This window comes from Sprattus sprattus (assembly GCF_963457725.1).
Source record: "Sprattus sprattus genome assembly, chromosome: 2".
Lineage (NCBI taxonomy): Eukaryota > Metazoa > Chordata > Actinopteri > Clupeiformes > Clupeidae > Sprattus > Sprattus sprattus.
Window position 1 is genome coordinate 29,830,049 of NC_137921.1, and position 13,211 is coordinate 29,843,259.

At 42.7% G+C, this 13,211-nt stretch overlaps 1 protein-coding gene across 4 annotated transcripts in view; it reads right to left on the bottom strand.

Annotated features, from left to right (window-relative positions):
* Positions 1-3,124: 3,124 nt before the first annotated feature.
* The window catches only part of znf648 (zinc finger protein 648), a 28,972-nt gene continuing 18,885 nt past the window's right edge, over positions 3,125-13,211 (bottom strand). Inside the window, exons 1-3 of one of the 4 annotated variants that reach the window (XM_080832831.1) lie at positions 7,832-9,397; positions 7,350-7,396; positions 3,125-6,797 (exon numbers count right to left, since the gene is read on the bottom strand). In XM_080832831.1, coding sequence (XP_080688957.1) covers positions 5,338-6,684 — 1,347 coding nt within the window. In that variant the 5' untranslated portion in view covers positions 6,685-6,797; positions 7,350-7,396; positions 7,832-9,397 and the 3' untranslated portion in view covers positions 3,125-5,337. The other 3 variants (XM_080832830.1, XM_080832832.1, XM_080832833.1) reach the window with 3 other exon arrangements.

Sequence of the window (13,211 nt, forward strand, 5' to 3'; positions counted from 1 at the left end):
GAAAAGAAGTATACCCAAAGGACCCGTATCTGTACTCATAACGGTCAAAACGCTGAGTGTGGAACCAGGGTACACTTTCCACACTCAACGGCCGCCATCTTGTCAACGTAGCGGAAGAGGCAGACCCAGGCAGAGCCGCTCAGCTCGAAAAAGACGAACGCGGGGCTTGTCGCGATCGTAATTTCCGGTAAGTGCACCACGGAGTATTAGATTTGGAACAGCACTCACCTGCTGAGAATCTGCGTACCTAGTGAGTGTGTACTGTGTACTGCGTATAAGTATAGGTACGGTAGGTACGGTAGGTAGGGAAAATGGAACATAGCGCAGATGTTTCCCTCATATGTCCCATAGAAGGACACACCTGACCTTTGACCTCTAGAACAGCCTTCTGATTGGAGGAGGTGTAGGAGAGGAGGGCTCCATGTGAGCCTCTAAGGATCGTTTACATGGACACTGTTTGTCAATCTGATACAGATAGCTAATACAGATAGCCCTATCATTTAGACGAGTACTCTCCATCGAAGCGATCGAAGATCGAAGTCTGGGGTAGAAAGTGAGTAGATTTCAAACGGTACGGGGGCTGGTGTTCGTCTGCACAGATTCACACGCCCTGATGACTTCATTGCTCCAACCAATATATATATCACTTGTTCTCCTTCTACTTCACACTTGTGGTGGGTCTCGAATTCGCTCTCATGAATCCAGCATACTGATTTTTGTTTAGCCTCCTATCTTGATCTAATTCTTTTTATTCAGACGTTACATAACTCTCATGAACACAAATATAAATTGGCCAGCGATTTAATTAGCTTTTTTCTTCATATATTAATGTAGAATGGTCGGAGCAAAGCCTCATGGGAAATGCTCAAGCTCAGCCTCTCAATAAAGCAAAGGCATTTAAACAACTCACAGACATATCATGTTGCACTGTTCCAAACTCTTTATTATCAATAGAAAATCAAATTCATTTTCGCATAACCTATAGTCTGCTCTGACCACCGATTGTATTAACCACCATAATGTATTACTGTGCAGATTAAAATGTAGGCTATGTGGTAAGGCTAAACGTTGCTACTGGCTGCTTACCCATAGATATCTATATAAAGGCTACATATCCTGCCTGCGTTTCTGGCCGACGGAGTCGAATGTCCGCACATTTCGGCCATTTTGAGGACGGTATAGCTCACTCCCCCTTAACATTGTGTTGGTAGTGGTACTTTTTAAATAACCAGAACTTGCTCAATTTTCAACCGATTTTCAAACGGGTTGGTTTGTTATAAACGTAAGATATTTCTTATGTCACTACATACTTATGAAGAATTATAAACATGGGTTTTCATATGAAAATATCATTGACAGGTCTCTGACAGGTCTCGTTTCAAGGGAGCGTTCAATAGAGCAGGCTGCACAAAATTATGGCATCTTCATTGGCAATAAAGTCAGCAATTTCCTGTCGAAATCATAATGTAAGATGTTTAACAAACCAACCCGATTGGAAATCATGTGCAACTTCAGTTTTATTATGTGCAACTTAAGTTATATTGAAAAGATAAGAGTGTAAACGATTGTGAAGATCACTGACGTTACCTAGCGTACCACTGATCCCTCCCGGAAGCTATTCCGTCCTTAAAATGGCCTCCTGTGCGGACGTTCAAGAGACCGCCGTTGCACCCCCTTGTGCTTACCCATGTCCTCTTGTCTTCTTCTATGTTTTTTCACGTTTTTTCAGTTGTCTGTATCAGCGCTAAAGCGCCACCAACAGGCGTGGGGTATGTACTACAGTCAGTTCATCCCAAACTGGTGTGTTAGTCTTTACGCAAATCTCTCGTTACCAGGCTCCATCCTTACGCATTTAAAAGATTCGAAAGGTGTGAAAAATGAACCAGATTCAGTGAAGCTAGGCTTCATGTAAAGGGCCCCTTAATCAGTAGTGGCTATGTGACTGTAAAAAAAGATCAATTCATTCATTCAATCACATTCATACATTAAATCACTCAAATAATGATACTCTAAACTTTTGTGTCCGTCCATGTTAGACATACAGTATATGATATGGGAGGAGGTTGGCTTTAAATGCCATAGCTGTTCCTCTTGGCAGATAGCCATGGTTGTATTTGTCTCTGCACTGACGGCTTCATTCGACCCAGACCTCCACACTCCCACTGGATGCCATGTCAGTACTTACAGATCCTTCTCCACACTCCCCCTGGATGCCATGTAAGTACATTTCCTTCTGCATTATCTGAAATTAGTAGCCAACTCCGATGACACAGTGCCACCCATAAGGGCTGGCTGACTCCTCCACGTCTGACCGTATTTGACAAGCAGGCAACACAAGCGTGTGGCACTCTGAGGTGATCATATAGCAGGCAACTCAAGCGTGTGGCACTCTGAGGTGATCATATAGCAGGCTACACAAGCTTGTGGGTCTCTGACTATTTTCTTATGTGAAAAATGTAAATGTTAACGTTGCAAACTTCCTTGTGATGGATGGTCAAGCAGCATGTGTTTGTCACAAACACAATCGGAGACTGTTACAAGTTACCTCAGATGGATATCTGTCAGGCCCCTTAGGAAGTGAAATGACACCCAACAATAATACAATTAAGCAGCCATTTTAAGAAGTTCAGCCAGAACACACAGCAGGGACTGCGTTTCAATTAGGGCCAAAGAATTTCACAACAAGACATGTGGTGTCTTTTTCCCCTTACTCTGCACAGCTGGCTTTGTGTGTGTGTGTGTGTGTGTGTGTGTGTGTGTGTGTGTGTGTGTGTGTGTGTGTGTGTGTGTGTGTGAATAGTCCATAGAGGGCAGAACATTTTAGCTCACTTTGAAACTGGTGGCCATGCATACAGTCTGTCCACAACAGGGAGAAACACATACTGAAGGTGTTCAATGTTCTTCGTCAAATACACACATAATCACACTGTTGGGTAGCCATTCCGTGCATTGGCACTACTCCTTTGAGTTGCGCTCAAACTCTGAACAGTGCTGTATAGCGTGACCGTTGCTGGGGGCTCATGTGACTTAGTGACTTCTTGCCCAAGCAGGCTATTTATCATGTCAAGCAAATGAAACCCTGAAGACAAACCAAGTTCTGTTTGTGCCAGAACTCGTCTTTATTAATAGCATCTTTGGGGACGATAGGGAACCCCAACATGAGCTGTCAGGGACTGTTGTCAGGCAGTTACAGCTTAGTAGAATAAGATACTCTAAATTTCCTTTTCTTTACCTGGCATTAGGATCATTTTGTGGAAATAACAATTGATGTTTCAATTCTTAGTGGGTTGGTACATTCTTTATTTGTGCTGGATGGCTGGATGGAAAAAGGGGTACTAGGAGAGACTGAGAAGTTTTGCCTAATCAAATTTCATAAATGCTATTGGGCTCAGATGAAAATGATGGCAACTCATTCCATTAGAGTAGTAACTCTAGCTGTATAAGACAGGTCTGTGGCTGTGTGAGAAGTTGTCTCTCTGGCCGTGTGAGATGGATCTCTGGCCGTGTGAGACGCTGGCTGTGTGAGACGGGTCTGTGGCTGTGTGAGACGGGTCTGTGGCTGTGTGAGACGGGTCTGTGGCTGTGTGAGACGGGTCTCTGGCTGTGTGAGATGGATCTCTGGCTGTGTGAGACGGGTCTGTGGCTGTGTGAGACGCTGGCTGTGCGAGACGTTGTCTCTCTGGCTCTGCAAGACGTTGTCTCTCTTGCTGTGTGAGAGTGGTCTCTCTCGCTTTGTTTGATGGGTCACTGGCTGTGTGAGAGGGGTCTCTTTCTGTTTGAGACAGATCTCTAGCTGTATAAGATAGGTCTGTGGTAGTGTGAGACGGGTCTCTGGGTGTATGAGACAGATCTCTGTCTGTGCGAGATGTTGTCTCTCTGGCTGTGCGAGAGGGGTCTCTTGTCATCTGAGAGGGGCCTCTAGTTGTGTGAGATGGGTCTCTGTCCGTGCTGGCTCGTGCCATGTGCCATCTGTGACTGCCAAGAGTGCCGTGAAAACGTGAAACAGTGATCGTGTGTCAGGGGATAGACACACACACACACACGTGCCTCAAATACTCCACTGTTATCTGTTCAATTGTGTTAATATTTTTTAAGAAATAACATTATTAAAGAATTATAAATGATGGGTTAAGACATCAGTGTTACAGGGACAAAAAAGTTACCTACCCAAACTGCAGTTTTTATTTCTCCCACACATGTACGTTTTAAGTACTGGCCTATAAATATTATGCAGAGCATCACACATACAGGTTGAACATTTATAAAAGTGCATGGACAAGTACATTTTATGTGCAAATAGACATACTGTACATCTTAATCCAAGTCTCAAAAAATGCTCAATATGAGAAAAATACCACTCTATGCACAGGTTTCAGACTGAACACTAAAACCATTAGACACAACTTAACAGTATAATTTATACAAATCAACCGTTGCAGATAGCGCAACGTCTTCTTCTGTAGCAAAAATACGGATTTGACTTTCAAGATTATACATTAAAGACCCTATATAATAGACAAAATATAAAGTAATTCATAGAGGCATTAAGGTATTTTCCTGTTCATTCTGGACTGTTAGTTTTACCATTCTCCACAGCACCAAGCACACTAAGGTCCGGAGATAGTTATGGCAGACGTTAAGATTAGTCAAACTACTTGGTAACAGCTTTTAACAAGACTAGACTCTGAGAGAAGGACAAAAAAAAAAACATCCTGACAACTGAAATAGCTTTCTGCATTCTGACGCTGAGAAAATATTCACACAATTCTTGTCCACTCACAGTAATACAAAAAATGTGCCACTATTAGCAAGGGTTCAACTGAGGCAGGTGCTTAGAATACATTTTAACCAGCATTAGACTCAGTAGGTAAGACGGCTGGTCCCCAAGTATTCCTGAGTGTGTGGATTTACATGGGGAAAATCTCTCAACAAACTAGCTTGCTTTGAAGGACTCTGTATTGCAATCCAGTCATTACAGACACTAAAGAATCTGTGAACATAGTGAAAAAGTCTCATTACCAAAGGCCTAAAAAAACAAATATATTCAGATTTGATAATAATTCTTACAATACTAGTGGCATTATAAAAATGACGATCCATTTCAATAATTATTTTCTTACGAAGAAATCTAAAAGTGCAAATCTGTACTAGATATCAAAATTCAGGAAGGTAGTAAGAGATGATCGACATACTAATATAGTCGGAAGAAGGTAGACATACAAGCTAGTAAAAATACAAAAATAAAATAGATAACACTGTGTAGAGAAGAAATGCTATGACGCCTTCTGTTTGAGTTGAATTCTTGTTGCTGTTTCTAAGGCTGAGGCCGGTTTCAGGCTACTCCCCAGTGTGCACGCGCTGGTGTCTGACCAGCCGTGAGGCCATGGCGAAAGCCACTCCGCAATCAACGCACTTGTGTGGTCGGAAGCCGCTGTGGATAGACTGGTGCTCCACCAGGTTGGAGGACTTGGTGAAGGCCTTGCTACAGATGTAGCAGACGTAAGGCCGGACGCCGGTGTGCACCTTGCGGTGCTCCATCATGCGGCTGGACATGGCAAAGGCTTTCCCGCACTCCGGACAGACGAAGGGCCGCTTGCCCATGTGCGTGCGCTCGTGCCGCAGCAGCGACAGCGGCTTGTTGAAGGTCTTGCCGCACTTGCCGCACGGGTAGGGCTTGTTGTTGGCGTGCATGTTGCGCTCGTGCTTTCGTAGATCCGACGAGCGGACAAAGTCCTTGCCGCAGGCGTTGCAGATGTACGGCTTCTCGCCGGTATGCGTGCGTATGTGCTTGCGGTAGTCGGACGACCAGATGTAGGTCTTCTCGCAGAAGGGGCAGTGGTAGGGCCTCTCGCCCGTGTGGAGGCGCTTGTGCTGCTGCAGCGTGCCCTGATGCGAGTAGGCCTTCCCGCACAGGTCACACACGTGGGGCTTCAGGCCACTGTGCGTGCGGATGTGGCTCACCAGGTTACTGGACTTGGTGAAGGCCCAGTTGCAGTGCGTGCATTTGTAGGGCCGGTTCTCCATGTCCCCCTCGACCCCCCGCTTCTTCATGGCAGGGAAAATGAGGCAGGCCTTGTCGTCCACTTTGAACACTTCCTTTGGCTGTGCTTTTGGTCCTTCCTTTCCTTTGTCTTCTTCTACGCGTCCATCCGACGCGGCATCATCATCGTCCTCACGGGCTGCTTGGGGACTCTCTCTATCCCCTCTGACCTCCGTCTGTTCATCGCTGACCTCTGACCTCTGACTGCGGGTCTTCACCCGTTGATCGTTGCGTTGTTTCGCTTTGCGGTGACGCGTAGCCTGGGGCTTGTTACTCGACTCATGGGACACTGCCACATCAATGCCGCCAGACCACAGAGTTAAAGACGAGGTCGTATCAAGCGTTGGCTCATCTCTTGGAGAGAGCTCCGAGAACTTGTCGGACAGATAACACTCGACAGGCTCAGACTTAATGCAGAGCAGCAGGTCGGGACAGCCCGCCATGGACGAGTTGGTGTCCTCCTGCTCACTGGACAGTATGAGGTCGCCGCATGCTCCTCCGAGTGGGCTGTTGCTTTCTCTCTCCAAGGGGATACAAGGCAGATAGTGCCTCTTGCTGATGAAGGCCTTCCTGATGCTTCTTTTTGAGATGTAGATATTGCCATTTAAGCCCTCAGGATTCCATGCATTCACTGGTTCTGCCATCTCTGTGTTATTTGGGTTTATTTTAGTTGATATTTTGTGGCTTTGCTGTCCTTTTTAAGTCCGGATGTGCCAACTTCTCCGAGAACATGTGATGGAAGGTCAGTCCTCAGTGCCTGAAACATTCAGATTTCTACAACAGTAAGTAATGCATTCCATTTTGCGGAAAGACACACAATGAAACCTTAGCAACGTGAAATCCTAAAAATAACGATCAAAACAGGGATATGATGCTGCTGGATCTTACACTGGATGGTGGAGTAAGTAGTCCAGGCTACAAAGATGCTCTCATTGTATAGAATATATATGGCCTGAGGGGACAACCCATACCATACTAGTCTGAACATCAGTTTGAAAAGTAGGCAACATTACATATAAATGTATTATATTTTCAAAGACGTTCAATCCAACTATAAGCCATGCTAAATAAAGCTCTCAAACATAAACTGAATGTATGATTTTGGTAATTTATTTTCCTGGATTTCTAAATCCTTAATTTAATCAAAGTTTTTTTATTTCTTTTTACTCTTTCATCATATTCACAATATACCAGGAGACACATTCTTAAATTCATCAAAAATAAGTGTTTATGTTTCCTTAACCATGCAGCACCCCTGAATATGTACTAAGGAGCTCTTAATTTGGAAACATATTAAATTCTTTCTTACTTGAGATATGGGGGCCAACAACATAAATATCCACGTCCATGCAAAACCTTTCAAAAAATGGAAGAGTTAAAATAGAACTATGTGCTATCCAAAAGCTCAAACTGTCAACTCATGGCTTTATAAAGCAGCATTTTACAAGTGGATGAGATTCCACGGAGCCTGGTGCCAAGACGTGCGATGCAATTATCATTCAAAGTGTCTGTTAAGAAATATCACATACCGTTATAATTTTACGCTACATTTTATTGTGTCAATCCAGAGGGGCGACACACTTAAGAAGTGCCAAGAAAGCTGAAGCAAAACAACGATAAAGCTTCGGACGGTCCCGAAGACTCAGCTTTGGAGTCAAATATCTAATACGTGAAGTAACGTTTTGAATGTCAATCATATCATTCTCTAAAATGATGTCTCCGTCTGAGACCAACTCGCAAATTAGGACTTCATGAAAAGTTAACTCAAACATAGAAAACAAAAACACTCACCCTACAAGTCAACAATCACCAAACTGTCCGTATGCGACACATTCTGTAGGTTGACTTGACAGCTTAATGACGGAGAGCCATGACGGAGGCGGAGTCACGAAAAACTGTCATCCACTGTTTCCAAAAATCTGTGAGCGCATCAGTGGTTGCTGCAATGATGCAGCAGTAGCTCACACCAGCCGGCAGGACTGAAACCGACTGACGGCGTTGATCCTCAGCACTGTGTTCATATTTTCAATACTGCACTGAAATAGACCACAACGTGGACTAAGCCCTCCTGTGTCCCCAAGTGATCAAATGTTGATGCAAACGACTTGAGCCTGTGTGGTGCGCGTATTGACATTGTCTTGGACACTCTGGAACATAGGCTGATGTTTTATTATTGAATAGGCCTATATGATATCAGACGTCCGGAGGGTGGCTTAGATCTCTTTCACTGTAATGATAATGAGTCCCGATTAAACTTGGAATTTAGCTTGAGGAAGTTTAACATTAGGGTGTAGACTGACAGTCGGTAGGATTTGGTTCTATGTTCTGTTTTGTCCAGCGAGCGCACAGTAACTTAACGTTGGGCCAGTCTAGGAAAAACTATAGCCAAAATCTAAAACTAGAAGGTAACCCCTGGCTTATTCTCCGTTGTAGCTGGAAGTGAAAACGTTATGCACGTGAGAAACTGGGAGAGTCTTCACAGTTAGAGAATTAGTGACAGGAATAACATACGCTGATGCCAGGCATTAGAAGAACACGCGATAGCCTAGCCGGTAGCTTATAGGCCGCGCAGATAAGGATCCAAGGAAACCTGAGAATTTGGGGGACACCACGGTATGGTCTGCTCAACGCAGCTGTTTACATCTTGGGTTGTTACTCAAGCTTGAGTTGAAGCTAGATGGTGTAAGAGCCTATTTAGACTGTCTTGTTGACTTATAGCACAATGTAATTTGTCAACCCACGGCGATTGCTGCACAACAAACAATATCGTCAGTCAACCGTTAAAACCTATAATTACGTCATGACGAATATGACGTTGCACACACATAACATACCGTAAACATATGTTGAGCTGGACTGTCAGTGTATCAGTGTAAGCTACATGGTGGCCATGATCCAACTTACAGTTTTTTACAATCGGATAGGCCTACACACTAAAACCAAAAGTGTAACACAATTATTAAAACCTTCACTCAAGGAGCAAAACAACGGCTCAGATCTGCACAACTATAAGCACATTTAAACATCACACTTTTTGCGAAACCATACACACAAGTGATTTGCAAAGCTCTAAACACACTTTTATGCTTTAGACACAGATGTATATCAAGAGGTCACTTCCTTGCAATTCCAAAACACTCTGTCAAGTTACCACACCTATGAGCCGGTCAAATAAACACAGCCATCAAGTGCCCAAACACATGATTGCTTAATTGTAGACACAACAAACAGGTTTAAGCACTATAGAAATGCAGCAGATGAGTAACTGTAATCTGTCTTCAACCAAAATGGAAGGAATCAAAAGAAGAAGAGTGAGGGTGAGAGGGGGAATCCACAGAGGAGGAGAAGGAGGAAGAAGCCGAGGCCACACTGTAAAAAAAAAATCTGTAAAAAAACAGTAAATTACTGGCAGCTACGGCTGCCAAACAAAAACCGCAAAATTAAAGTAAAACATCCTAATTCAAATAAAGTGCAAAAACCCTATATTTACAGATATTTCCATTTAAGGATTTGCAGAGAAAAACAGTTTTTTTTTATAGATTTTTCCTCAATTAATACAATCAAACACCATTAATAAAGTTACATCCCTAACAGTTTAGCAGAGAAAAACTGTTATTGTACAGATTCTTCCTAATTTATTACGAGCAAACACCTTTTATTAAGTTAGGGTACTAAAAGTATAACAGAGAAACACTGTTATTTTACAATGTTTTCCTCGATATTTAAGATTAAAAACCTTCAATAAAGTGGCAGCCCTAACAGTTCAGCAGAGAAAAACTGTTATTTTACAGATTTTTGTATCTATTATTAATATCGAACACTTTCAATAAGGTGACAGTACTACAAGTTTAGCAAAAAATGCTGTTATTTTACAGATTCTTCCTAATTTATTACGAACAAACACCATTCATTAAGTCAGGCTTCTTTAATTAAGATTAAAAATCTTCAATAAAGTGGCAGCCCTAACAGTTCAGCAGAGAAAAACTGTTATTTTACAGATTTTTTTATTATTAATATCGAACACTTTCAATAAAGTGACAGTACTACAAGTTCAGCAAAAAATACTGTTATTTTACAGATTCTTCCTAATTTATAACGAGCAAACACCATTCATTAAGTCAGGCTTCTTTAATTAAGATTAAACACCTTCAATAAAGTGGCAGCCCTAACAGTTTTGCAGAGAAACACTGGTATTTTACAGATTTTCCCTCATTTATTACAATGAAACACCTTCAATTAAGTGACGGCAATTCACATTTAGCAGAGAAACTGACATTTTCCAGATTGCTCCTATGATCAAACACATTCAATAAAGTGCTGACACATGCTCAAGATTGTAAAATGATGGTTTTATTTTGGAAGACAATTATTTCAAACATTGACTTGCAGGGTTTGTGATTGAAGAGTTTCAGGTGATGCAGAGTTTATTGATGGAGTACAGACGGGGAACAGGACACAAACAGAGTATACAAATCAACGAAAGGGTTAACAGACAGAGTTCTAACACAAAGATCTAGGAACATGAACTAAAGATCGCACAGAGTCTCACTCTGGCTACTGTGCGCAAGGGCAAAGAACAGAGGTACACGGCTACAGGCCGGACAAGACAGTCACATTACTCCCGGTGCCGTATGCACGGCACTCTGGATAATGCAGTCCTAAAAGTCTGCCGGCACCGAAATGGCTGACTCGGAAGCCAGCAGACAGGGAGCTTGCGGGGCTGGACGCCCACGGACAGAGAGCTTGCTGGGCTGGAAGCCAGCTGACAATGGGGTTGTAGTCGCCGGTGGCCGGAAGGCGGAATCCCAGGGACGTAGAGTGGGCCACAGATTTAGAAGACTTGGGCAAAGGTTTCACCCTTGTAGCGACGAGACCAAACACGGAGTGAGGGGAGTGCAGGTTATATATAGGAGTGAATCAGGTGTGTGTGATCATGTGATTTGGGATCTGAATGCAGTGCAGCTGGGATGGTGAATGATACTGATGACATGCAGCTGAGAGCATGAGTGAGAGTGAAACAGGTGTATGTGCTTGTGTGATTGAAGGGGGCGTGGCCGGAGCGGAGCTCAGCAGGAACATCACAATAGCCTCTACCCACAAAAGTTAAAACATTTGACTTCAGACTCATATTAAACTACATGGAGTCAGTCAGTCCATTGCAAAGTAATTTCCCCCTTGTCTCGTCTTTATTGTTCTGCATTGCTCTGGGCCAGCCAGATCCAAGGTTAGGTCAGGTCAAAAGTATTGGGACACCTGATCATCACACATATATGAGTTTCACGCACATCTCATTCCAAAACTACTCTATAACAGTTGCCTCTCTTATAGGAAGTCTTTCCACAAGATTTTGGAGTGGGTCTGTTGGATTTAGTGCCCATTCACCATTAGGGAATTTGGACAATGCTCTTGTGTGACTAGACCAGGCTTGCCGATGCCGTTAGAATGGGTCCCAAATATGTATAGTGGTGTTTAGTTCAGGGGTGGCTTGATTTTAACCGAATGAACAAAGTGAGTCTGTGACGGGGCACCTGTGTGACCCACCACTGCAGCCTGTAGGCTGCTGCTTTTGTGGACTGGGTGAAGGTGTTTTGGTGTGTGTGTGTGTTACATGTTTGATGTTCATGTCTTTGTTCAGTTAAAATCAGCACACATTCAATGTCTTGTCTCTGAAATTTTCTGTTTATTTAGTTTAACAATAATCATATTGTCATATTTCATACCGTTTGTCAACCGGTGTTTAGTGTCTAAGTTTGTGTTGTGAAGATGGCGCGATATATGGAGTTTATGTTTAATGAGATTTGGCTGCTTTATTATGTGTCGGCTATGCCGGCACCAAGCCTAATTGCTACCATGTGTAGTCTGTGTTTCCTAGTTGATTGGGAGTTTGATTGTTTAGGTATGGCTGCTGTGAGCCACAGGTGTTGGTGCCTTGCTGATTGACACACCTGAAATCAATGATTGGTATGAGCCAATTCAAGGTGCTTGTCAAGGCTACTTAAACTTACCTTTGTTCTTTGTTCAGGAAAGTTGCCAGTTTAATAGGACGTAAGTCCTTGGAGCTCTCACGATGGGCTAGTTACCTTGGTCCTTTTATTTGCTTTTGTTTTGTTTCGTAGTGAGAGTGATCGTGTTTAATAAGGACTCTCACTGACCAGTTAATGGTCCTTTTTATACATGTGGTCTTATGTGAATTGCTTATTTGTTGGTGGCTTCATGCATTTGTCCTTAGTGAAAACTGTATTTTTTATATTGATTTAGTATTGTCAGTGTTTTAACTGCCTTTGTGCCTTATTTGGGTTAATAAAAATACCCATCTTTCTAACATCTTCAACCTCCTGAGTCCTCTTATGAGTAACATCTTGCTCTAAGCGTGAAGGCTATCCCGACCTTTTACAGAGTCTTATCTTATCAGGATAACCCAATCAGCCAGCAAGATACGGGAACCTGTAACTAATATCATAGGTTGACTGACCTGTCAGTCTGACACAATGCGCGCACCCAAGACTATTTTGTTGCTATCATATGTCCATGGTTGCTATGGTAAACTCTGCTAAGTCTGTGCGTGAAAAACATAAACTAATACTTTCCTTGACTGGTCCACACATGTGTCAATCATGACTGTAGACCAATGAGATGCAAAGATATCCGAGTGCACAACAGAGAAGGTGGGATGTAATCAGTAATTCACGTGCATTTGTTTTGCCGTTTAGCCACGCAAGTTTTGACAGTTCTATAACGTAATGCAGGTGCACAACAAAACACATTTATTCTACATCATCATGGCTTCTAAAAATAAAACAGAGAGCCAGCCCCCAAAAAGATTGTTTTTATGGGGTAACAGTAGTATTGGAAGAGCTTCAACGGTTGGATGACGAGAAGATTGAAATAGAGTCTGGTATAATCAAAAAGCAGCAAAAGTCACGGAAGTGTATGGAGGGCTCACCGATTATTTATATTCTAACTTTTGATTGGGATGAGATATCAGTTCCAAATTTGTTCAAGTGATGGCATACCCTTGGGGGCACACAATTATATGACAAAACTGGGCATTTCTATTCATTTTCCTACTTACATCCACAGTAATCTAGATGTAAATGAAAAAAAATAGGGAGCGCCTACATTTTGGGAAGGTTATCGACATCTTTCTAAAATTTCAGATATCATATATGGT